Source organism: Anomaloglossus baeobatrachus, chromosome 5 (assembly GCF_048569485.1).
Source record: "Anomaloglossus baeobatrachus isolate aAnoBae1 chromosome 5, aAnoBae1.hap1, whole genome shotgun sequence".
Taxonomy (NCBI): domain Eukaryota; kingdom Metazoa; phylum Chordata; class Amphibia; order Anura; family Aromobatidae; genus Anomaloglossus; species Anomaloglossus baeobatrachus.
This window is the reverse complement of record NC_134357.1, coordinates 297,023,208-297,050,048: the sequence shown is the minus strand read 5'-3', so window position 1 is coordinate 297,050,048 and position 26,841 is coordinate 297,023,208. Positions and strand designations below refer to the sequence as shown.

General features: G+C 48.6%; 1 protein-coding gene across 3 annotated transcripts in view; it reads right to left on the bottom strand.

Moving 5' to 3' along the window:
- RECQL5 (RecQ like helicase 5) overlaps positions 1–26,841 on the bottom strand; it is a 156,776-nt gene that overhangs the window by 72,385 nt on the left and 57,550 nt on the right. For all 3 annotated transcript variants that reach the window (XM_075349619.1, XM_075349621.1, XM_075349620.1), the window contains exons 7-8: positions 24,384–24,546; positions 21,787–21,869 (exon numbers count right to left, since the gene is read on the bottom strand). In XM_075349619.1, the coding sequence (XP_075205734.1) occupies positions 21,787–21,869; positions 24,384–24,546 (246 nt within the window). The remainder of the gene's footprint in view (positions 1–21,786; positions 21,870–24,383; positions 24,547–26,841) is intronic.

Genomic DNA, 26,841 nt, shown 5'->3' with positions numbered 1-26,841 from the left:
AGAGGGGTACTTCACACACAGCGAGATCGCTACTGAGATCGCTGCTGAGTTACGTTTTTTGTGACCTCATTAGCGATCTCGCTGTGTGTGACACTGAGCAGCGATCTGGCCCCTGCTGTGAGATCGCTGCTCGTTACACACAGTGCTGGTTCGTTTTTTTATTGTTGCTCTCCCGCTGATAAGCACACATCGCTGTGTGTGACAGCGAGAGAGCAACAATCCTGAATGTGCAGGGAGCAGGAGCCGGCGTCTGACAGCCTGTGGTAAGCTGTAACCAAGGTAAACATCGGGTAACCAAGGTGGTTACCCGATATTTACCTTTGTTACCAGCCTCCGCTGCTCTCACGCTGCCAGTGCCGGCTCCTGCTCCCTGCACACGCTAAGCTAAGCGGTGTGCGCTGGTAACTAAGGTAAACATCGGGTAACCATACCCGATGTTTACCTTAGTTACCAGAGTCCGCAGCTTCCAGACGCCGGCTCCGTGCAAGCGCAGCGTCGCTTGCACGTCGCTGCTGGCTGGGGGCTGGTGAGATCTGCCTGTTTGACAGCTCACCAGCGACCATGTAGCGATGCAGCAGCGATCCTGACCAGGTCAGATCGCTGGTCAGATCGCTGCTGCATCGCTAAAGTGTGAAGATACCCTTACACTCAGAACTGCTCGTAGTTCTGGGTGCATAATGGACTTGACAGGTTCCCTTTAAAAGCAGCTTGTATGTAAAGTGGCATGATACTGAATGTCAATATAGTGCTACTGCTAAGGATGCTTCTGGTTTAAATGACAGTCTTAAAGGAATTATCCACTACTTGGACATCGTCTCTTTAAATGAAACAAGTGCCCTGTGAAAAATATAAACACTATATACTCATCTCCAGGACTGGCGCCATTCCAGCACTGTCAGCAGGAGCTTGTGTGACTGTGCATCATGGAGGATCTGCAGCCACTTGGACAAAACCGTTTCGGATGAATAAAATATGACCGCTGCAGTCCATCAGTGGCCTATATCGCTAGAACTGCGCCAGTCTGGGAGACAAGCATATGGAGTTTTCATTTTACATGGGACACTGTTGCATTTAAAACGGGTTATCAAAGTAGTGGACAACCCCTTTAAAACAGTACAAATTTAAAGGGGTATTCCCATCTCTAAGATGCTATCCCAATATGTAGTAGGTATTATAATAATAATAATAATAATAATAATAATAATAATAATAGCAAATTCCTCCAATTAGAAACATAGTATAGTCTTTCTGATCAACTATGTCACTTACCTCATGTGCAGGGCATCACAGTAGCTTAGGTATCCATGGTTACGACCACATACATATTGAGACAGAGAGTTGTTCGTGGTCGTAAATACCTAAGCTGCAATGCCCTGCACATGAGGTAAGCGACATAGTGAATCAAAAAAGCTATAGTACCTTTCTAATTAGAGATATTTGCTAATATTATTATTATACCTACTACATACTGGAATAGGATTTTAGAGATAGGAATACCCCTTTAAAAGGTGGCTGCCATTTTTATTTCATAAAGCGGTGGGCAGCCATAGATGAGATTACTAAATACAACTAATTATCAAAAACACTCGGAAGACTCCCTAATTCCAGAATAAAGGACCCTGCTTCCTAGAAAAGTCAGGTCCAAGCTGCCTGGCACAGTATGTATGCCAGGATCCCACAGCACTCCACAGCCCCTCACTGTGAAAGGGCGAGAAACATCGGTGACATCATTAGACCATTTTCCGATCAGTAACCTCTTATTAATGATGCGTAGAGCGGGTCCATTGCATAATGTGGGATCTCCCGTTGTCACAGTGACTGATGTGTGATCCCACTACGTATGACGTGATCTCATAAGCCAGACGTTTGCTAGAAAGTCAAGCTCTTAAGTCAGGCGTTAGGGAGTGCTCTGGGCGTTTTGGGTAATAGGTTATATTTAGTAAATCCTCGGTCTCTGGCTGCCCATTGTTTTCTTAAATAAAAAGAGCAACCACAGTCTAGTGACATGTAAGATAACCAGCTTACCAAATTACTGTGTGTCGCTTCCACCACTCTACTGGATGACACCGTAGCAGGGACTAGAGCAAAGGCTATCAGCATGGAGATTGTGATTTTTGACTATTGGACTAGTGGGTGTGCTAGCTGTGTGATGACCATAACTATTAGACTAGTGGGTGTGCTAGCTGTGTGATGACCATAACTATTAGACTAGTGGGTGTGCTAGCTGTGTGATGACCATAACTATTAGACTAGTGGGTGTGCTAGCTGTGTGATGACCGTGACTATTGGACTAGTGGGTGTGCTATCTGTGTGTTCACCGTGACTAGTGGGTGTGCTAGCTGCGTGATGACCGTGACTACTGGACTAGTGGGTGTGCTAGCTGTGTGATGACCATAACTATTAGACTAGTGGGTGTGCTAGCTGTGTGATGACCATAACTATTAGACTAGTGGGTGTGCCAGCTGTGTGATGACCGTGACTATTGGACTAGTGGGTGTGCTATCTGTGTGTTCACCGTGACTAGTGGGTGTGCTAGCTGCGTGATGACCGTGACTACTGGACTAGTGGGTGTGCTAGCTGCGTGATGACCGTGACTATTGGACTAGTGGGTGTGCTAGCTGCGTGATGACCGTGACTATTGGACTAGTGGGTGTGCTATCTGTGTGTTCACCGTGACTAGTGGGTGTGCTAGCTGCGTGATGACCGTGACTACTGGACTAGTGGGTGTGCTAGCTGTGTGATGACCATAACTATTAGACTAGTGGGTGTGCTAGCTGTGTGATGACCATAACTATTAGACTAGTGGGTGTGCCAGCTGTGTGATGACCGTGACTATTGGACTAGTGGGTGTGCTATCTGTGTGTTCACCGTGACTAGTGGGTGTGCTAGCTGCGTGATGACCGTGACTACTGGACTAGTGGGTGTGCTAGCTGCGTGATGACCGTGACTATTGGACTAGTGGGTGTGCTAGCTGCGTGATGACCGTGACTATTGGACTAGTGGGTGTGCTAGCTGTGTGATCACCATGACTACTGGACTAGTGGGTGTGCTAGCTGTGTGATTACTGTGACTACTGGACTAGTGGGTGTGTTATCTGTGTGATCACCGTGACTATTGGACTAGTGGGTGTGCTGTGTGATCACTGTGACTACTGGACTAGTGGGTGTGCTGTGTGATCACTGTGACTACTGGACTAGTGGGTGTGCTATCTGTGTGTTCACCGTGACTACTGAACTAGTGGGTGTGCTAGCTGCGTGATGACCGTGACTATTACACTAGTGGGTGTGCTATCTGTGTGATCATCGTGACTATTGGACTAGTGGGTGTGCTAGCTGCATGATGACTGTGACTATTGGACTGTGTGATGACCGTGACTATTAGGTGTGCTAGCTGTGTAAAGACCATGACTATTGGATTATTGGGGATTGCTAGCAGTGTGAAGACCATGACTACTGGATTAGTGAATGTGCTATTAGTATAGGGATCATGACTTGTGACTATAGAACTAGTGCAATCACTAGCAGTCTAGAGCTTCAAACATATGACTACTGGACATAATAGTAAAATGGAGACTGTGACTTGTGACTGTTGGAATAGTCCGTGTGCTAGCAGGGTGGAGACTGTGACTAGTTCCTGCTGTAGCACTGCCTAGATAGATGGAAGAGGCAGCCTGTGGCAATTTTGTAAGTCTTTTTTTTTTTTCAGTCTAACTATGGCTGCTAAATTTTCAGGCGTATACAAGAATATTGCAAGACATTGTATCCAATATACACAAGTATGTCCAGAATAAGTTGAGGTTCAGTCTGCATGAAACCCATTTTAGGCTACTTTCACACATCAGGTTTTTTCCATCAGGCACAATCCAGTAAAAAAACGGGTAAAATGGATTCGGTACCACATCAGTTTTATCCCCATAGATTTGCATTGTTACCGGATTGTGCCTGATGGCTTTGTTTTGCATCCGTTTTTTTCCGGATGTGGCAAAATGAAGTAAAGCAGCGGCCGGAGGCAACGTATCGTGTAACGTTTTTTTGTCCGGCAAAAAAAAAACGCATCGCGCCGCATCCGGCCGCTGCAGCGCATTTTTCAATGCATGCCTATGGACGCCGGATGCGGCAAAAAAACGCATCCGGCCGCCGCATGCGGTTTCTTCCACTGCGCATGCTCAGTAGCGTGCCACAACCGGAAAAAAACGGACGGGCCGCATGTAAAAACTTATGCAAAGGATGCGGTGTTTTCGCCGTATCCGTTGCATAGGTTTCACAGCCGGATTGAGCTGCACGGCTAAAACCGGAGGTGTGAAAGTAGCCTAACATGGATAAAAATCTGTGGTTTACAACCTGTGTCTCGCAATGTCATTCTGTGCAGCTCTCAGCCATTGTTTGGTGCACAAATATTATTTTTGTGGACTACAAAGAGAAAAAGGTGATTGTATATCACTAGAAAAAAAACAGTTTTACCAGAAGGTAGTAAATTCAATTGTGTCACCAGAAGCTACCTTAATACATATATTTAAAACACATCTTTATTATATTCATAATATAATAAATGTCACACGTACCTAAAACACAGACGTCTGAAACCAGCCTTAGGTTGTGAGTGCCGCAAGTCGCATCTCCATTGTTAGGTAGCGGAGAGAATCGTTTAGGGCTATCCAATAAACCTGATTAATTACTAAGTGAACCCTCCCTTGATAACCTGATCATTTTGGAATTTGTATTTTTGTGGTATCCGGTGGTCTTTCAATTTTATTAGCATTGTTTTCACAGTGTGGGATTTTTGTTTTTAATGAATATAATAAAGATGTGTTTTAAATATATGTATTAAGGTAGCTTCTGGTGGCACAAAAAGGTGATTGTGCAAGAATATTGAGTTTATAAGGGATGTAAAATGCTTGGTTTGATACTTCCCTCTCATATACTACAATGGTGCCACACTTCTGTGTGGTCATCTTGGTCTTCGCTGGAGCATCAAATGAGCAGGGGGCTCTCAATTCTCCAGACAAGCAAAAGTCCCAAAAATGGAACCCCCCTGTTAATCATATATTTATTAGTGATGAGTGAGCGTCCTCACCCCTGGTAATTACTCGGAATATCGGAGTTCAAAAATGTTCAAATTTCCCATTGACTTCCATTATACTTGGTACTTGAGTCGCGCCACACAGCCCCGATGCTTGACCAAGTAACGAGTAGGGCGAGCACGCTCGCTCATCACTAACAGTTATAGCATATACTGTCAGATCACCTCTAGCTTTTAATGCAGCCTTACACAGAGGTACAATGTAATAATTGGTGCACAAACAAACAAAAAGTTTCTGTACCCCATGATATATATTACGCTCTTTTGGACTTTCTAATTCTGCGACCAAAGTTACACTCACCCACTCCCTGCATCTATAAAGCAAACAAAACCAGTTTTAAAGCTGCTGTATATAAAATCCATTGCTGTAGAAAAGCATCATTAGTCATGCACATATTTTGTAATAACAATGGTGTGCACCTAATAACAAGCATGATATAATGACAGGTATGACCCCACTCACGTACAGACACTGCTATAATTACACGAACAGATAGTTATCTGAATGGCCGCCATGTCCTATATGTCCCTCTAATTTTATATGCCTATCCTAATATCTTGAAATCAGCCCTCTCTTACAAGAAACCAGTCCTCTACTGGTGATTAACCTATATCTTAAATATAAAGCTCAGTGTCTGTGTGTCTGTATACATGTGCGTATATATGTGCGTATATATGTGCGTATATATGTGCGTATATATGTGCGTATATATGTGCGTGCGTGTGTCTCCACTAAAGGAATCTGCCCCATTGCATTTACAATCACAAAATTTTGCACAGAAACCCCATGTGACTCAGGGAACATCATAGACTATGTTTTGAGGGGAAAATTTAACCCCCCGCTTTACAGTTATTCGCCAATAAACCTGCCTCCATTAAAGTCAATGGAGCTGGGAGCTACAGGTCATTAATAGGAGCTCTGATTGGTTGCTATAGGCAACGAAGGACATTATTAGTATAAGACAACTTATGTGTGAGGTAATATGATGTCAGTGGAGAAAAAGAGACAGAGACAGCGACAGACAGAGAGACAGCGACAGACAGAAAGACAGCGACAGACAGAGAGACAGCGACAGACAGAGAGACAGCGACAGACAGAGAGACAGCGACAGACAGAGAGACAGCGACAGACAGAGAGACAGCGACAGAGAGGGAGAGCGGGAGAGAGACTGAAAGACACTTAGTTACTATCCCAGGCAACGCCAGGTACTACAGCTAGTTGTACATATATTAGAGGTAGCAGGTTTCTCCTCCTACACATGCCCATTCAGTATGCCAAATAATAAATCAGTGCTGCAAAGGGGAGTCTTTCACATAGGAACTCCCTTGATTTCATCTGCTGATAAACGCTGATCCTCAGACGTTGGAGATGTCGGAGTAATCTGCACATACCCTTAGAGCAGAAGGCCTACACTTTTTTTATTTTGAGAGCCACAGTCAACTCTGAAAGATAGTGACAAACCGTATTTTATGTGAAGAAATCTTAGAAATCCCTACATGCCCCTTCAAGGGTTATAATTCCCCAAAAGCCCTTTTATACAGTAGTAATGTTTTAAGTGCCCCCTTAAAAAGTAATAATGCCATAAGTGCCCTCTTATATAGTAATAATGGCCTGAGTGGTCCCTTACAAAGTATTAATGCCGCCAGTACCACTTTAAAAAAAAAAGTAAAGTCCTGAGTGCTCTGTTGTAACGTAATAGTGGTTTAATAGCCCCTTTTTAACTCTAAGTGTCCTGATTGCCTCCTTATAAAGTAATAATTGCCCTTACTTGGCCCTTTAAAAGGAATCTGTCAGCAGGTTTTTGGTATGGAATTTGACCGCTGTATGATGTAGGGCAGACAGCCTGATTCCAGTGATGTGTCACATAGTGGACTGCTTAGAATCCCTGTTTTTTCTGCTGTAGATATAGTGATCAAAATGCTGAACTGTATATAACCCCACTCACACCACTGATTGGCAGCTTCTCGAGGACAGTTTCACAGAATGTGCAATACTGGAGGTATCTAAACCTATTTTCACAGACAAAACAACTCCTAAAATTAATGTTTATTCTATATCGTTAAAGAAGGGAATTTTGTTACTTACCGTAAATTCCTTTTCTTCTAGCTCCTATTGGGAGACCCAGACGATTGGGTGTATAGCACTGCCTCCGGAGGCCACACAAAGCATTACACTAAAAAGTGTAAGGCCCCTCCCCTTCTGGCTATACACCCCCAGTGGGATCACTGGCTCACCAGTTTTAGTGCTAAAGCAAGAAGGAGGAAAGCCAAGAACTGGTTTAAACAAATTCACTCCGAAGTTACATCGGAGAACTGAAAATCGTTCAACATGAACAACATGTGTACCCGAAAAACAACCAAAAATCCCGAAGGACAACAGGGCGGGTGCTGGGTCTCCCAATAGGAGCTAGAAGAAAAGGAATTTACGGTAAGTAACAAAATTCCCTTCTTCTTCGGCGCTCCATTGGGAGACCCAGACGATTGGGACGTCCAAAAGCTGTCCCTGGGTGGGTAAAGAAATACCTCATGTTAGAGCTGCAAGACAGCCCTTCCCTACAAGGAGGCAACCGCCGCCTGCAGGACTCTTCTACCTAGGCTGGCGTCCGCCGAAGCATAGGTATGCACCTGATAATGTTTGGTGAAAGTGTGCAGACTCGACCAGGTAGCTGCCTGGCACACCTGCTGAGCCGTAGCCTGGTGCCGTAATGCCTAGGGCGCACCCACGGCTCTGGTAAAATGGGCTTTCAGCCCTGATGGAACCGGAAGCCCAGCAGAACAGTAGGCTTCAAGAATTGGTTCCTTGATCCATCGAGCCAGGGTGGGTTTGGAAGCCTGCGACTCTTTACGCTGATTAGCGACAAGCACAGAGAGTGCATCCGAGCGGCGCAGAGGCGCCGTGCGGGAAATGTAGATTCTGAGTGCTCTCACCAGATCCAACAAATGCAAATCCATTTCATATCGATGAAATGGATGAGGCAAAAGGAAGGTAAGGAGATATCCTGATTGAGATGAAAGGGGGATACCACCTTAGGGAGAACTCCGGAATCGGGCGCAGCACTACCTTGTCTTGGTGAAACACCAGGAAGGAAGCTTTTGGATGACAGCGCTGCTAGCTCGGACACTCTCCTAAGAGACGTGACCGCTACCAGAAAGGCCTCTTTCTGGGAAAGTCGAGAGAGTGAAACATCTCTCAGAGGCTCGAAGGGCGGCTTCTGGAGAGCAATTAGTACCCTGTTCAGATCCCATGGGTCTAACGGCCGTTTGTACAGAGGGACAATGTGACAAACCTCCTGCAGGAACGTGTGTACCCGAGGAAGTGGTGCTAGGCGCTTCTGAAGAATACAGATAGCGCTGAGACTTGTCCTTTGAGGGAGCCGAGTGACAACCTTTTTCCAAACCAGATTGCAGGAAGGAAGGAAAAGTAGGGAATGCAAATGGGCAGGGAGACACTCCCTGAGCAGAGCATTAAGAGAAGAATATCCTCCACATCCTGTGGTAGATCTTGGCAGACGTCGGTTTTCTAGTCTGTCTCATGGTGGCAATGACGTCCTGAGATAATCCTGAAGACGCTAGGATTCAGGACTCAAAAGCCATACCGTCAGGTTCAGGGCCGTAGAATTCAGATGGAAAAAACGGCCCTTGGGACAGTAAGTCTGGCCGGGCTGGTAGTGCCCACGGTTGGCAGACCGTGAGATGCCACAGATCCGGGGACTACGACCTCCTCGGCCAGTCTGTGGCGATGAGGATGGCGCGGCGGCAAACGGACCTGATGTTGCGTAGCCCTCTGGGCAGCAGTGTCAGAGGGGGAAACACATAGGTAGCTGGAACTGCGACCAAACCTGAACTAAGGCGTCTGCCGCCAGAGCTCTTTGATCGTGATACCGCGCCATGAAAATCGGAACCTTGTTGTTGTGCCGAGACGCTATTAGGTCGACGTTCAGCATCCCTCAGCGTTGACAGATTTCCTGAAAACCGTCCGGGTGAAGATACCCTTCCCCTGCGTCCATACCCTGGCAACTGAGGAAGTCTGCTTCCCAGTTTTCTGCGCCCGGGATGTGAACTGCGGATCTGGTGGATGCTCTGTCTTCCACCCCCATCAGACTCCGCCGGACTTCCTGGGAGGCTTGCCGACTGCGTGTTCCGCCTTGGTGGTAGATGTATGCCACCGCTGTGGAGTTGTCCGACTGAATTCGGATGTGTGTGCTTTCCAGCCACGGCTGGAAGGCTTGCAGGGCAAGATACACTGCCCAGATTTCCAGCACATTGATTTGAAGGATGGACTCCTCTGAAGAGAGTCCTTGACCGTCTGAGAAGGGGGACGTTCCTTCTAGGGACGTCGACTTCCCATCCCATTGGCAAAGAATGCCACATTGGAGTGGACGCAGATGAAACTGCGCGAAAGTGACTGCCTCTGCATGAGTCGTGTTAAGGGGTGTGACTGGCCATGAAGGAGAGACTGCACCCCCGTCTGTAGTGAACGTGTCCAGCGGAAGCTTCACTATCGCTGAGGGAGCGTGACACTCCATGCCCAGATATGTCAGCGATTGGGTCGGTGTCAGATTTAACCTTGAGAAGATGATGATCCACCCGAAACTCTGGAGAGTCTCCAGCGCTACGCTCAGGCTGTGTTGGCATGCCTCTTGAGAGGGTGCCGTGACCAGTCGACCGTCCAAGGAAGGATCACCGAGTGACCCTGAGAGTGCAGGACTGCTCCCACTGCTGCCCTGAACTTGGTGAAAACCCGTAGGGCTGTCGCCAGACCGAAGGGCAGGGTTACGAACTGAAGATGCTCGTCTTCAATAACGAAACGTAGCAAACGTTGGTGCTCTGGAGCAATCGGCACGTGGAGATAAGCATCTTGTGTCTATTGATGCTAGGAAATCTCCTTGAGACATTGAGGCAATGACGGAGCGGAGGGATGCCATCCGGAACCGCCTGGCCTTCACGTGCTTGTTGAGCAGTTTTAGGTCCCCCACAATCAGATTGGAGGAAAAACCGTGTCTTGTTCCTGAAGAGGAACAGGAATTACCACTCCTTCTGCCTGCAGAAGAGCATCGGCTCGGTGGGTAGGTGGGGAAGTTCTGAAGAATCGAGCCGGAGGCCGAGAACAGAACTCTATCCTGTACACGTGAGACACAATGTCTCTCACCCACCGGTCTGTGACCTATGGCAGCTAAATGTCGCCAAGGCGAGAGAGTCTGCCACCAACCGCGGATGCGGAGAGAGAGAGCTTAAAGTCATGAGGAGACCGCCTTGGAAGCGGTTCCTCTGGCTGCCTTCCTTGGGCGTGATTGAGCCCGCCTGGAATCTGAGCCCCTCTGAGCCTTTTGAGCCCTTTTGGACTAGGACAATTTGGACCTGCCCGAGCCTGGGAAGGACCGAAACCTCGACTGTCTCTCTCGGACAGCATTAATAGGGTAAGTCGCAATGCAGACATTGCGAGGATAAGGACGCTACCTGCGGCACAGATGTACCTGTGCTCAAGACCAGCTGCGCAAGACCAGCTGAAATAGCTTAGAGTGCCCATACGGCTGCGAATGCCGGAGCAACCGACACGCCGATAGCTTCATAGACAGATTTCAACCAGAGGTCCATCTGTCTGTCAATGGCATCTTTAAGTGAAGTCCCATCTCCACTGCAACTATGGATCTAGCCGCAAGCCTGGAGATTGGGGGATCCACCTTTGGACCCTGGGTCCAGCGCCTGACCACGTCAGGGGGAAAGGGATAACATGTATCCTTAATACATTTGGAGAAACGCTTATCTGGTAAGCGTGGTGTTTCTGAACTGCTTCTCTGAAGTCAGCGTGGCCAGAAAAGTACTCAATATACGCTTGAGATACTGAAATGGGATTTCTCCTGCTGGGAAGCTGACTCCTCCACTGAAGGAGCTGGGGGGGAGATATCCAACATGCCATTGCTGGACGCTATAAGATCAGTCACTATGGCGTCACCATCCGGTGTATCCGGATTGAGAGCGGTGTCAGGATCAAAGTCCTGATCAGCTACGTCTGCCTCATCATACAGAGAGTCCTCTGCTGTGACCCTGACTAGTGATGAGGCCGAGTGCCGCTCCCAGCGAGCTCGCTTAGGCTGTCTGGGACTGTCGTCCGTGTCAGAGCCTTCACCCTGGAATGCCTGGGACCCCCCCGGAGCACTGATTATGTTCCAAATGAGGGTGGCCAGGGAGCATTAATCAAGATTGCCCATGGCCTGTCTGGACTGCAAAGTCTCCATCCCATGACAATCTATCAGCCGAAACTGCAACACCGTCCCTGTCCCTGGACAGGGTTCACAGGTGGTTCCTTTGGCCACCTCTAGTAGAGACCCCGGCTGACCAAGTGCTACAGGGGAGCCTTGCACACAACGGGGGTCAGTGGAACCTGCCGGTGGAACAGTATCACCTGCAGTAAAAGCAGCATAGAAAGCCTGTGTTGCTTTTTTTGCTGCTGTAGTCTAGCCATTCTAGGAGTATAAAGCCAAGAATAGCGACCGTACAGTGCAATGTATAGCATACAAGCATAAGTACAAATGAGCACTTCAGCACATGCAATACAAGCAGCCTAGAAAGCCTGTGCCTTAGCACCCTTGCTTTTTTGCTGCTGTAGTCTAGCCATCTAGGAGCATATAGCCGAGAATAGCGACCGCACAGTGCAATGTATAGCATACAAGCATAAAGTACAAATGAGCACTTCAGCACATGCAATATGAGCAGCATAGAAAGCCTGTGCCTTAGCACCCTTGCTTTTTTGCTGCTGTAGACTAGTCATCTAGGAGAATATAGCCGAGAATAGCGACCGTACAGTGCAATGTATAGCATACAAGCATAAGTACAAATGAACACTTCAGCACATGCAATACAAGCAGCCTAGAAAAACTGTGCCTTAGCACCTTTGCTTTTTTGCTGCTGTAGACTAGCCCTCTAGGAGAATATAGCCGAGAATAGCGACGGTACAGTGCAATGTATAGCATACAAGCATAAAGTACAAATGAGCACTTCAGCACATGCAATACAAGCAGCATATAAAGCCTGTGCCTTAGCACCCTTGCTTTTTTGCTGCTGTTGTCTCGCCATCTAAGAGGGCATATAGCCAAAAATAGCGACCTACAGTGCAGTGTAAGCATAAAATACAAATGGACACAACGGTATTTAGTGGGGTCAGCACTTCAGGTGCTGCTTACCGCCCGCCTATAGGCGGGTGTGTGGTCGCCAGAGTCCTGTGACTGGCTGCCAGCTCGGATGCAGGAATGGCTGCCGGCGTCCTTCTCCAGCTCGTGTGACGAGGGGCGGGCCGTGGGCGTGCCCCAGGCAAGAGCGGGAAACCGGCGTCCCACTGTGTCCAGTGAAGGGGGCTGGAGAATGCAAAGCAGACTCCAGCCCTCTGCGCTGACTGTCTGTACAGCGTCCCGCCTCTCCCCTGACTGGCAGGGCTGGGGGCGGGAACGAAACGAAAACTAGGCCGCAAAGCCGGGGACTCGAGTAATAAGCGCGGCCGTCCTATGTGCACGGCCAGCGCGGAGTCCCCGGCGCACCACAAGTCCCAGCCGCGCCACAGTGTAAAAACACCTAGCAGCGGCCCGGCGCGGCAGTTCCCAATACATAAATTCACACAGCAAAGCTGCCGTGAATAATAGCACGAGCGCTCCGCGCTGTTGTCCCCGGCGCACTAGCACTCCCAGCAATGCTGGTGTGTGTGTGCGCGATGTGTACGGGGACACAGAGTACCTTAATGTAGCAGGGCCCTGTCCCTGACGATACTCAGCTCCATATCCAGCAGGTTCTCTGGGTCTGTGGATGGAGCCCGGTCTCAGTGCCTGGAGACCTGTAAGATCCCACTTCACCCAGAGCCCCGAGGGGGGATGGGGAAGGAAAACAGCATGTGGGCTCCAGCCTCCGTACCCGCAATGGGTACCTCAACCTTAACAAACACCCGACATAAAGTGGGGTGAGAAGGGAGCATGCTGGGGACCCCATATGGGCCCACTTTTCTTCCATCCGACATAGTCAGCAGCTGCTGCTGACTAAAAACAGTGGAGCTATGCGTGGATGTCTGCCTCCTTCGCACAAAGCAGAAAACTGGTGAGCCAGTGATCCCACTGGGGGTGTATAGCCAGAAGGGGAGGGGCCTTACACTTTTTAGTGTAATGCTTTGTGTGGCCTCCGGAGGCAGTGCTATACACCCAATCGTCTGGGTCTCCCAATGGAGCGCCGAAGAAAGTAAAACAAAGCTTACAACACACTTCAAAAACAATTCTACACTCTGGTAGATTAGTGATGAGCGAGTACCAAAAAGCTCGGGTGCTCGAGGCTCGGGCCGAGCCTCCCAAGATACTCGTGTACTCGGCCCGAGCACCGAGCCCAATGTTATCCTATGGGAGACCCGAGTATTTTTATGAAATGACCCCCGGCAGCATGTAGAAACCCTAAAAATGTCACAAAAGTCTCAGAAGAGTGCTCAAATGACACGGCAACAGCATGGGGAAGACCCCTTGAAGCATTTATCACTCAAAAGTCACAGCTGTGAACAATTTTGTCCGAGTTTTACGCCATTTTTACGGACTCACCAGAAAACCTTCCAAAGAAGGGAATTTTGTTTACTTACCGTAAATTCCTTTTCTTCTAGCTCCAATTGGGAGACCCAGACAGTGGGTGTATAGCTACTGCCTCTGGAGGCCGCACAAAGAACTACACTTAAAAGTGTAAGGCCCCTCCCCTTCTGGCTATACACCCTCCCGTAGGAGTACGGATTCCTCAGTTTTAGTACCAAAGCAAGAAGGAGGAAAGCCAATAACAGTTTCAAAAACAAATTCAATCCGATAACAAGATCGGAGAACTTAAGAAACAACATGAACAACATGTGCACCCGAAAAACGAAACCCTAAGAACAAATAGGGCGGGTGCTGGGTCTCCCAATTGGAGCTAGAAGAAAAGGAATTTACGGTAAGTAAACAAAATTCCCTTCTTCTTTTTCGCTCCTAATTGGGAGACCCAGACAGTGGGACGTCCAAAAGCAGTCCCTGGGTGGGTAAAAAGATACCACATGAACGGGCTGTCAGACAGCCTCTTCCTACAGGTGGGCCACCGCCGCCTGAAGGACCTGTCTACCTAGGCTGGCATCTGCCGAAGCGTAGGTATGCACTTGATAGTGTTTGGTAAACGTGTGCAGACTCGACCAGGTAGCCGCCTGGCACACTTGCTGAGCCGTAGCCTGATGCCGCAATGCCCAGGACGCACCCACGGCTCTGGTAGAATGGGCCTTCAGTCCAGATGGAATCGGAAGCCCAGCAGAACGGTATGTGTGAAGAATTGGTTCCTTGATCCACCGCGCCAGGGTGGATTTGGAAGCTTGCGATCCCTTATGCTGACCAGCGACTAGGACAAAGAGCGCATCAGAACGGCGTAGAGACGCCGTGCGAGAAATGTAAATCCTGAGTGCTCTCACCAGGTCCAACAGATGTAAACCCTTTTCAAATTGGTGAACTGGATGCGGACACAAAGATGGCAAAGTGATATCCTGATTGAGATGAAAGGAAGAAACCACCTTGGGAGAAAACTCTGGAATTGGACGCAGTACTACCTTGTCTTGGTGAAACACCAGGAAGGGAGATTTGCAAGATAACGCCGCTAGCTCGGACACTCTTCGAAGAGACGTGACCGCCACAAGAAAAACTACCTTTTGTGAAAGCCGAGAAAGGGGAACCTCTTTCAAAGGCTCGAAAGGCGGCTTCTGGAGAGCAATGAGAACCTTGTTCAGATCCCAGGGTTCCAATGGCCGTCTGTAAGGAGGAACGATATGACAAACTCCTTGGAGAAACGTGCGTACTTTAGAAAGCCGTGCCAAGCGCTTCTGAAAGAATACGGATAGCGCGGAGACTTGACCCTTAAGCGAGCTAAGCGACAAACCTTTTTCCAACCCAGACTGCAGGAAGGAAAGAAAAATTGGCAATGCAAATGGCCAGGGAGTAAACCCTTGAGCCAAGCACCACGCTAAGAATATCTTCCACGTCCTGTGATAGATCTTAGCTGAGGATGGTTTTCTAGCCTGTCTCATTGTGGCAACAACTTTATGCGATAAACCTGAGGCCGCTAGGATCCAGGACTCAATGGCCACACAGTCAGGTTCAGGGCCGCAGAATTCAGATGGAAAAACGGCCCTTGAGACAGCAAATCTGGACGGTTTGGTAGTGTCCACGGTTGGCCTACCGTGAGATGCCACACATCCGGGTACCACGACCTTCTTGGCCAATCTGGAGCGACGAGTATGGCTCGATGGCAGTCGGACTTGATTTTCCGGAGAACTCTGGGTAACAATGCTAGAGGTGGGAACACATAGGGGAGTCGGAATTGCGACCAATCCTGAACCAAGGCGTCTGCCGCCAGCGCTCGGTGATCGTGAGACCGTGCCATGAAAACTGGGACCTTGTTGTTGTGCCGTGACGCCATCAGATCGACGTCCGGCGTCCCCCAGCGGCAACAGATCTGCTGAAACACGTCCGGGTGAAGGGACCATTCTCCTGCGTCCATGCCCTGGCGACTGAGAAAGTCTGCTTCCCAGTTTTCCACGCCTGGGATGTGAACTGCGGATATGGTGGACGCTCTGCTTTCCACCCACGTCAAAATCCGCTGGACTTCTTGAAAAGCTTGGCGACTGCGTGTTCCCCCTTGGTGGTTGATGTACGCCACCGCCGTGGAATTGTCCGACTGAATCCGAATCTGCTTGCCTTCCAGCCATTGTTGGAAGGCTCGCAGGGCAAGATAGATTGCTCTGATTTCCAGAACATTGATCTGCAGGGTGGACTCTTCCTGAGTCCACGTCCCCTGAGCCCTGTGGTGGAGAAACACCGCTCCCCACCCTGATAGGCTCGCATCCGTCGTGACCACTGCCCAGGACGGGGGAAGGAACGACTTTCCCTGTGACAATGAGGTGGGGAGAAGCCACCAACGCAGAGAGTCCTTGGCAGTCTGAGAGAGGGAGACAGTCCTGTCGAGGGACGTCGATTTCCCGTCCCATTGGCGTAGAATGTCCCATTGTAGAGGGCGCAGATGAAACTGCGCGAACGGGACTGCCTCCATTGCTGCTACCATCTTTCCTAGGAAATGCATGAGGCGCCTCAGTGAGTGCGACTGGCTCTGAAGGAGAGATTGCACTCCAGTCCGTAGCGAGCACTGCTTGTCCAGTGGAAGCCTCACTATCGCTGAGAGAGTATGAAACTCCATGCCAAGATAAGTCAGAGATTGGGTCGGGGTTAGATGAGACTTTGGAAAGTTGATAATCCACCCGAAACTCTGGAGAGTGTCTAGTGCCACCTTCAGACTGTGTTGGCATGCCTCTTGAGAGGGTGCCTTTATAAGCAGGTCGTCTAGATACGGGATGACCGAGTGACCCTGCGAGTGCAGAACAGCTACTACTGCTGCCATGACTTTGGTGAAGACCCGGGGGGCAGTTGCCAGACCGAAAGGTAACGCTACGAACTGTAGGTGTTCGTCGTGTATGACGAAGCGTAGGAAACGCTGATGCTCTGGTGCAATCGGCACGTGGAGATACGCATCTTTGATATCTATTGATGCTAGAAAATCTCCTTGAGACATTGAGGCTATGACGGAGCGTAGGGATTCCATCCGGAACCTCCTGACTTTTACGTGTCTGTTGAGCAACTTTAGATCCAGGACGGGTCGATACGATCCGTCCTTTTTTGGGACCACAAACAGATTGGAGTAAAAACCGTGACCTTGTTCCTGAAGAGGGACGGAGGTCACCACTCCTTCCGCCTTTAGAGCGGCCACCGCCTGCAACAGAGCATCGGCTCGGTCTGGTGGTGGAGAAGTTCTGAAGAAACGAGTTGGCGGACGAGAACTGAACTCTATCCTGTACCCGTGAGACAGAATATCCCTCACCCAACGGTCTTTGACGCGTGACAGCCAAATGTCGCCAAAGTGGGAAAGCCTCCCACCGACCGCGGGTGTGGGAATCGGAGACCGCAAGTCAGGAGGACGCCGTCTTGGCAACGGTTCCTCCGGCTGTCCTTTTTGGGCGTGACTGAGACCTCCAAGAATCTGAGCGTCTCTGGTCTTTTTGAGTCTTTTTTGGCGAGGCGAATTGGGACCTGCCCGGTCCTCGAAAGGACCGATAACCAGACTGACCCTTCCTCTGTTGGGGTGTGTTTTGTCTGTGTTGCGGTAAGGATGAGTCCTTACCCTTGGAGTGTTTGATGATTTCATCCAAACGCTCTCCAAACAATCGGTCACGAGAAAAAGGCAAATTGGTTAAGCACTTCTTGGAATGAGAATCTGCTTTCCAATGTCTCAACCACAGGGCCCTACGCAAAACAACGGAGTTGGCTGACGCCACTGCCGTGCGGCATGTAGCGTCAAGAACAGCATTAATCGCGTACGACGCGAATGCCGCCATTTGCGAGGTCAATGGTGCTACCTGCGGGGCAAATGCACGTGTGACTGAGTCGACTCGCGCAAGCCCGGCTGAGATAGCTTGGAGTGCCCATACGGCCGCAAAAGAAGGCGGTAATGACGCTCCAATCGCTTCATAGATGGATTTCAGCCAGAGCTCCATCTGCCTGTCAGTGGCATCTTTAAGTGCCGCTCCATCTTCAACTGCAACCAAGGATCTAGCTGCAAGCCTGGAAATTGGAGGATCCACTTTTGGACACTGGGTCCAACCCTTGACTACCTCAGGGGGAAAAGGGTAGCGTGTATCTTTAAGCCGTTTAGGAAAACGCCTTTCAGGATAAGCGTGGGGTTTCTGGATTGCGTCTCTAAAGTCAGCGTGGTCCAGAAACGTGCTTAATGTACGCTTAGGGTATCTGAAATGGATCCTCTCGTGCTGCGAAGCTGACTCCTCTACAAGAGGAGCTGGTGGGGAAATATTTAACATCTTATTGATGTTAAATATAAGATCATTAACTATGGCGTCACCATCTGGTGTATCTAGATTGAGAGCGGTCCCAGGATCAGAATCCTGATCAGTTACGTCCGCCTCATCACCCATAGATTCATCTCGCTGGGACCCTGACCATTGAGATGAATGTGAAGGCCCGTCATAGCGAGCCCGCTTAGGCTGCCCGGGGCCATCGTCCGAGTCAGAGTCTTCACCCTGAGGTGTATATGCCCGTCCCGGAGCTTGGAGCTGAGGGGGACCAGGGGGCAATGATTGCACAGTGTCCGTGGCCTGAAGTACAGGCCTAGCTCGCAATGTGTCAAGAATTTGTGACATAGTGAGAGACATTCTGTCAGCAAAAGCTGCAAACTCAGTTCCTGTCACCTGGACAGCATTCACAGGTGGTACACCCTGGGTCACGTCCAGCAGAGGTCCCGACTGTGCAAGCGCCGCAGGGGCCGAGCACTGCACACAATGGGGGTCCGTGGAGCCTGCCGGTAGAAAAGTCCCACATGCGGTGCAGGAAGCATATAATGTCTGTGCCTTGGCACCCTTGCGTTTTACGGACGACCTGCTGCTGGCTCTCTGCAATGTGAGAGAGTCTATAGCCAAAGGGCGACCAGCGCTATGTAATACCAAGTATTTGTAGAAACAAAATACTAAGAATACTACTGGCACAAGAGGGGGTGAGCCCTGAGGGCTGCTTACCGCCCGCTGAATAGCGGGTAAGAGGCGCAGAATTCCTTGTCTGGGTCTCCCCGGCTCCCCTCTGCAGCTCAGCGTGTCAGCAGGAATGGCTGCCGGCGTCTGTGGAGAGGGGCGGTCCGTGGGAGTTCCCAAACAAAAGTGCGGGAAACAGTGTCCCCTCTGTGCCGATTGTGAGGGCTGGAGTATGTAAAAACGACTCCAGCCCTCGGCGCTGATGCACTGGCCAGCGTCCCGCCCCTCTCCTGACTGGCAGGTCTGGGGGCGGGAACGAACGGAAGCAGGCCGCAAAAGCCGGGGACTCGAGTTATCAGCGCGGCCGCCGTAAAAGCGCGGGCCGCGCTGAAGTCCCCGGCGCACCACAAGTGCCAGCCGCGCCGCAGTCCCAGCGGCCGGCGTGACCGATTCCCCGAAGTGGCCAGCGTCCCGCCCCTCTCCTGACTGGCAGGTCTGGGGGCGGGAACGAACGGAAGCAGGCCGCAAAAGCCGGGGACTCGAGTTATCAGCGCGGCCGCCGTAAAAGCGCGGGCCGCGCTGAAGTCCCCGGCGCACCACAAGTGCCAGCCGCGCCGCAGTCCCAGCGGCCGGCGCGACCGATTCCCAGAAGTGTGCCTGCTTCAGCGAAGCTGAATGAGGCCATGGCACAAGCGCCGTAGCGCTGATGTCCCCCGGCGCACTACAACACCCAGCATGCTGCGGTGTGAGCGCCAAATGCACGGGGACACAGAGTACCTTGAGGAAGCAGGGCCATGTCCCTGATGTACTCCGCTCCATCCAGCATCTTCTCCAGGGGCTGTAGATGGAGCACGGTCTCAGTGCCTGGAGACCAGTAAATCCCACTTCACCCAGAGCCCTGTAAAAAGGGATGGGGAAGGAATCAGCATGTGGGCTCCTGCCGCCGTACCCGCAATGGGTACCTCAACCTTACAAACACCTCCGACATACAGTGGGGTGAGAAGGGAGCATGCTGGGAGCCCTGTATGGGCCCTCTTTTCTTCCATCCGACATAGTCAGCAGCTGCTGCTGACTAAAAACAATGGAGCTATGCGTGCGTGTCTGACCTCCTGCGCACAAAGCTAAAACTGAGGAATCCGTACTCCTACGGGAGGGTGTATAGCCAGAAGGGGAGGGGCCTTACACTTTTAAGTGTAGTTCTTTGTGCGGCCTCCAGAGGCAGTAGCTATACACCCACTGTCTGGGTCTCCCAATTAGGAGCGAAAAAGAAATGACACCAAAATGAATTTTCATGGCGGAAATGTTAAGGGCACATACCCAATAGTGAGATAGAGCTGGTGTATGTTACTTTTTGAGATAATACATGAAAGATTTTACGTAAAAACATTGTGTGGCACTCCGATGTCCAAAACGCACGTTTTGTGCTTTTTACTAGCGATGTCGGTCATTTTATTTTTTCATTCTATCTCCCGTCGGTCGGTCTCGCTCTGTCGGTCTCTCTCTGTCTTGTCTGTCCCCCTCTCACAGTCTGTCGGTCATTCTCCCCCCTCTCTCTTACTTACCGTTCCCCGATCACTGCCGCGGCGCTGCACAGCTGTTCACTAAACTCCGGCGGCTTTTCCTCTTTTGAAAAAGCCGGCCGCTCATTAAACAATCTCGTATTCCCTGCTTTCCTGCTTTTCGGCACCTATGATTGGTTGCAGTGAGACACGCCCCCACGCTGAGTGACAGGTGTCTCACTGCACCCAATCACAGCAGCCGGTGGGCGTGTCTATACTGTGCAGTGAAATAAATAATTAAATAATTAAAAAAAACGGCGTGCGGTCCCCCCAATTTTAATACCAGCCAGATAAAGCCATACGGCTGCAGGCTGGTATTCTCAGGATGGGGCGCCCCACGTTATGGGGAGCCCCCCAGCCTAACAATATCAGCCGACAGCCGCCCAGAATTGCCGCATGCATTAGATGCGACAGTTCTGGGACTATACCCGGCTCTTCCCGATTTACCCTAGTGCGTTGGCAAATCGGGGTAATAAGGAGTTAATGGCAGCCCATAGCTGCCACTAAATCCTAGATTAATCATGTCAGGCGTCTCCCCGAGATTCCTTCCATGATTAATCTGTAAATTACAGTTAAAAAACACACACACCCGAAAAATCCTTTATTAGAAATAAAAAATACTAACAAAGTCCCTCATCACCAATTTATTAACCCCGACAAACCCTCCATGTCCGGCGTACTCCACAGTCCTCCAGCGTCGCATCCAGCTGTGCTGCATGCAGGTGACAGGAGCTGCACAATACACCGCCGCTCCTGTCAGCTTCACACAGCAACTGAAGACAGCCGCGCGATTAGAACGAAGTGTCAACGATTAGGTGAGTATTTTTGATCGTTAACGGTCATCCCTGCATTTCACATGCAACGACGTCGCTAACGAGGCCGGATGTGCGTCACGAATTCCGTGACCCCAACGACATCTCGTTAGCGATGTCGTTGCGTGTAAAGCCCGCTTAAGGGTATGATATATCGGGTTGCCTCAGAAGCATATAATCACCATATGTCCATGGTCTGGCGATTTCCACAGTTAACATCTGGCAATGCAGTAGTAAATAACCAATTGCAGAGCATCAATCATTTCTCTGAGATCTCAGTAAACATTCCTCCCAGCAGCCGTCATATTGGCTTGCTACTTTGTAACCGGACCCCTTCCAATGTCTGCAGGATCAGATCACGATTTTTGGAAAACAGCATTTGGAAAGAAGCAGCATGTCAATTCATTTTATTTTTTCTCATGTCTTTCAATGGTGAAAAAATTCTGCAAAAATGCAACTGTTCTGGACTATACTATTAAAGGTGAAGACTAGTCTGATGCTGGTCCACGCAGCTCACCTAAACTGTTGCCTGTGACTGTATACATATAAGGAGAGACCTGTCTATCTAGATGAGGAGAGCGGGGAGAAGCGGCCAGGGACCTGCCTCCCGGACTAGTCATCTCAACAGCCAGCATTTCAATGTAGTTTCCAATGAAAGAGTAAAGCACACACAGCCAGTGTCAGATTGATGCTGCCCGTGGTTGGGGCATCTGGAACCTCCTGTCAGGTTCTCTTTAATGTCATAATTTATTTATTTTTTAAAGTAAAAGACATGGACACTCACCCTAACTCCTCACAAAAGCTCACCATAGCCTCAAATCCAGCCATCGATGCTTTGTCTGACGCTTTTACACCTCCTCTTTTTGCCTGAAACAGACAATTATTTGTTTTTAATAAATAATGAAAATTAAAAATTGTCAAGAGTGAATAAAGTACCTCCAAAGAATAGACAACTATAGAAATCTGAGCTGGACACAGATATAAGATGTAAAAAACACAACTTATCGTGCTAGAAATGATTCACTCAGCCATTTATAAATTTTGGTTTCAAGGAAGAGCAATATTACAATTAAATTAAAGGGAACCAAATTTGTCCCCTTTAAGCTGCGGCCACCCCCAGTGAGCGGTTATATACAGCATTCTAGAATACTGTATATAAGAGCCCAGGTCGCTGTGTAGAATGTAAAAAATAGCTTTATAATACTCACCTAAGGGGCGATGCGGTCCGATGGCTGTCACTGCTCTCCGATCCAGTGCTTTCTGTCTGCGGTGATCGATCACCATCCTTTTTCTGAAGCTCGTTTGCATGATGTGTCTTACGTCGCTTACACTGGCCGGCATCACTTAGTTCTGCACTGCTGAGGGCAGATCAAAGTATTGTGGCGCGCATGAGTGGACGATCTTTAGCCTTTCATCGCGCCTGCGCACTACAATACTTTGATCTGCCTTCAGCTGGGCAGGTCAAAATGTGCCTGCGCAGGACCGCAATGTCAACCTGTATGGATGATGAAGGACGCATCATCCATACAAGTTGGTTTGAAGAAGGATATAGATTGCAGCAGAGAGGAGGCGCTGGACTGGAGAGCAGCAACACCCATCGGACCGAATTGCTTCTAGGTGAGTATTATAAAAGTGTTTTTACATTATGCTGCGTGGCCTGGGCTCTTAATACAGTATTCTCGAATGCTGTATATGAGCTCAGTGGTCATAGCCGCAGCCTATAGTCCCCAAATCTGATGACAGATTCCCATTAATATATATATATATATATATATATATATATATATATATATATATATATATATATATATATTTAATATTAACCCCTTCAGCCCTCGGGCATTTTCCGTTTTTGCGTTCTTGTTTTTTGCTCCCCTTCTTCCGAGAGGCGTAACTTTTTTATTTTTCCATCAATCTTGCCATATGAGGGCTTGTTTTTTGCGGGACGAGTTGTACTTTTAAATGAAACCATAAGTTTTACCATATAGCGTACTGGAAAACGGCAAAAAAATTCCAAGTGCGGAAAAATTGCAAAAAAAGTGTGATCGTACAATAGTTTTTGGGATATTTTATTCACTGTGTTCACTATATGGTAAAACTGAGGGATCTATGTGATGCCTCAGATCGGTGCGAGTTTGTAGACACCAAACATGTATAGGTTTACTTGTATCTAAGGGGTTAAAAAAAAATTCACAAGCTTGTCCAAAAAACGTGGCGCACATTTTGCGCCATTTTCCAAAACCCGTAGCGTTCTCATTTTTCAGGATCTGAGGCTCAGTGATGGCTTATTTTTTGCGTCTCGACCTGACTTTTTAACGGTACCATTTTTGCGCCGATGCTACATTTTGATTGCCTGTTATTGCATTTTGCGCAAAATTTGCGGCGACCAAAACACGTAATTTTGGCGTTTGGAATTTTTTTGCCGCTACGCCGTTTACTGATCAGATTCGTTGATTTTATATTTTGATAGATCGGGCATTTCTGAATGTGGCGATACCAAATGTGTGTGTATTTTTTATTTTTTTAACCCTTTAATTTTCAATGGGGTGAAAGGGGGGTGATTTGAACTTTTAGTTTTTTTTTATGTTTTTAATTTTTTAAAACTTTTTTTTTTACTTTTTTTTTTTATTTTACTAGTCCCCCTAGGGGGCTATAGCGATCAGCAATCCGATCGCTCTGCACTATCTGCAGATCTCAGCTACAAAGCTGAGAACTGCAGATTTGCTGCTTCACTTTCAATGCCGGCTGTATTCCGGCATTGAGAGGAAGTGAGTCATGTTAGCTACAGGCGTCATCACATGACCCTGTGCTACCATGGCAACCACCGAAAGTCACGTGATCAAGTCACGTGACTTCCGGTGGGGGCAGGGTAAGTTGACTGTCATGGCGGCGCCCATATACATATCGCTGCCAGATTTTGGCAGCGAAATGTAAGGGGTTAATGGCCGCGGGTGGAAGCGTTTCCACCCGCGGCTAGCAGGCACACATGTCAGCTGTTGATAACAGCTGATATGTGCGCGGATCGCCGCCGCCTGCCGGTGGCAGGGGGCGGGGCTTACCGGCACACGATCCATGACGTACCCAGTACGTCATGGGTCATTAAGGGGTTAAATATAATTAATATTAAATATATATATTAATTATATTATATTTATATATATATATATATATATATATTATATTAATATATATATATATATATATATATTATATTAATATATATATAATATCAATATACATACATATACATACATACATACATACATACACACACGCATATACTGTATATAATAATAATAAAAAAAAAAAAACACTCCATAAGGGATGAGGGTTTTTAGCCACTAAACCTTTTATCGGCTTTTAGAGACCTTCCTTCCTTACCTGGGATTTGGTAATTTCCTTTTTGATCAGAAAGCTGACCTGGTCTCGATCGGTCCTGGAGTAGTAGAGACGGCAGAAGGATTGCTTGCCATCACGACCTGCTCTACCTGACTCCTGATAGTAACCAGCCATTGACTTGGCAATATTCCAGTGTGCAACAAACCTATTATAATAAAATAGAAATAGGAGAAAGGTTTTTTTGCATCAAAGTTTATATTTTTTCTGGAAATTGGTGTCATTTTTGTTCCCCATAGGCATGCAGATAAAAATGTCTCAGATATGATGAATTCCCTTATTGAGCAATATATCATCCATTATTGCTTTTCATAGGAGATAGACCTGAATCACATGACTGATCTGATTTGGATGAATCAATATTAATTATATTTATGTTTTTAATCTTTGATGGCTAGGACTGCCTTAAAGGGACTAAGTCACCAGGCTTTTGCTCCCCCATCTGAGAGCAGGATAATGTAAAGACAGAGACCCTGATCCCAACGATGTGTCACTTACTGAGCGGTTTGCTGTCATTTTCATAAAATCAATGTTTTATCTGCTGCAGATCAAGCAGTTATACAGAGCTCATGAATATGTTGAACTAGCTGATAGCAGGCCAAGTAGTCCTCTAATGATAATCTACTGCTGATTAACAATGATTTTATCAGAACTACACTAAGCAGCCCAGTAAGTGACACATCACTGGAATCAGAATCTCTGCTCCTATGTTATACTGCGGTCAGATTAGGTGGCAAAAAAGAGAATTTTGTTTACTTACCGTAAATTCTTTTTCTTGTAGTTCCGACATGGGAGACCCAAACCATGGGTGTATAGCTACTGCCCCCGGAGGACACACAAAGTTACTACACTCAAAAACGTGTAGCTCCTCCCTCCTAGCATATACACCCCCCTGCTAGCCAGATCTAGCCAGTTTAGTGCAAAAGCTGAAGGAGGACATCCACCCACAAGAAGAGACAGAGTAAAATCCGGAAGAACCGGAACCTCTGTCTACAACAATAACAGCCGGTGAAGACACACGGAACAAGAAACCTGCCAACAGGCAATAGGGAGGGTGCTGGGTCTCCCATGTCGGAACTACAAGAAAAAGAATTTACGGTAAGTAAACAAAATTCTCTTTTTCTTTATCATTCCTTCCATGGGAGACCCAAACCATGGGACGTTCCAAAGCAGTCCATGGGTGGGAATAAACAGACAACTGAGAAGCAGGCAAACCTAACTTCACAAATGGGCGACAGACGCCGGAAAAATGCGTCTGCCCAAGCCCACGTCTGCCAAGGCATGAGCATGCCTTGGGAAGTACTTCGAAAAAGTATGCAGACTAATTCGAGCTGCAGTCTGACAGACCTACTGAGCCGTAACCTGGTGCCTGAAAGCCCAAAAAAAAGGCGCCGACAGGACTGACCAAATGTGCTCTGATCCCCGGCGGGGAAGGCACTTGAGTACACTCGTAGGTCTCGGAAATGGCCGACCTAAGCCAACATCAGGGTCGGCTTAGATGCCGAGAGACCGTTACGCTGACGAACAGTCAGCACCCGAGAGGTGCACCGCCTAATAACGGCGGTGCGAGACACATAGATCCGGAGCGCCCGCACCAGATCCAGGAGATGCAACGCTTCCTCAAGCGATGAACAGGAGCCGGACAAAAGGAAGGCAGGAAAATTGCCCCGGATAAGGTGGCAGAAACCACCTTAGGGAAAAAAGGCCGGAGTCGGACGAAGACCACCTTGTCTTGATGCAAAAGACCAAAAACAAAGGGGGCGACTCCGAAAGAGTGCAGCCAGAACTCTCTGGCGGGAAATTATAGCCACTAGAAAGAGTACTTTCTGTGAAAGATGAAACAACGAAACCTCCCCAAGAGGCGCAAAGGGGGGTTTCCGGGAACCGGGAGGACCGGATCAAGGTCTCAGGTCTCCATAGGCCGCCGGAAAAGCGGAATGATGTGAGATGCGCCCTTAAAGGAGCGCACCGGAGCCAGCCGGACGATACGCCGCTGGCACATACTGACAGCCGAGACCTGTCCCTTAATGAGGGATAGTCCTAGCTGTAGACCGGACTGTGGAAGGGACAGGAGGGTCGGCAAGGCCAAAAAGGTCAAAGGACACTTTGGAGCTCGAGTCATAGCGGAGATGACTTCAGGAAGGATATCAGAAGTCGCCAAGATCCAGGACTCAAGAGCTACGCCGTCAATCTGAGAATCCAGAATTCTGACGGGAAAAAAACGGACCTCTTGAGAAAAGGTCTGAACGGTCCGGAAGATGCCATGGCAACCCAACGGACAGAAGGAGCAGGTCAGAGTACCAAGCCTGCTTGGGTCAGTCTGGAAGAATGACCCGACGGCCCCCTTTACCGATCTTGCGCAGGACTCTGGACAAGAGGTAGAGGGTGAAATTCGAAAAGAGACAAAGCTGGGATCAAACATGAACCAGTGTGTCTACCGCAA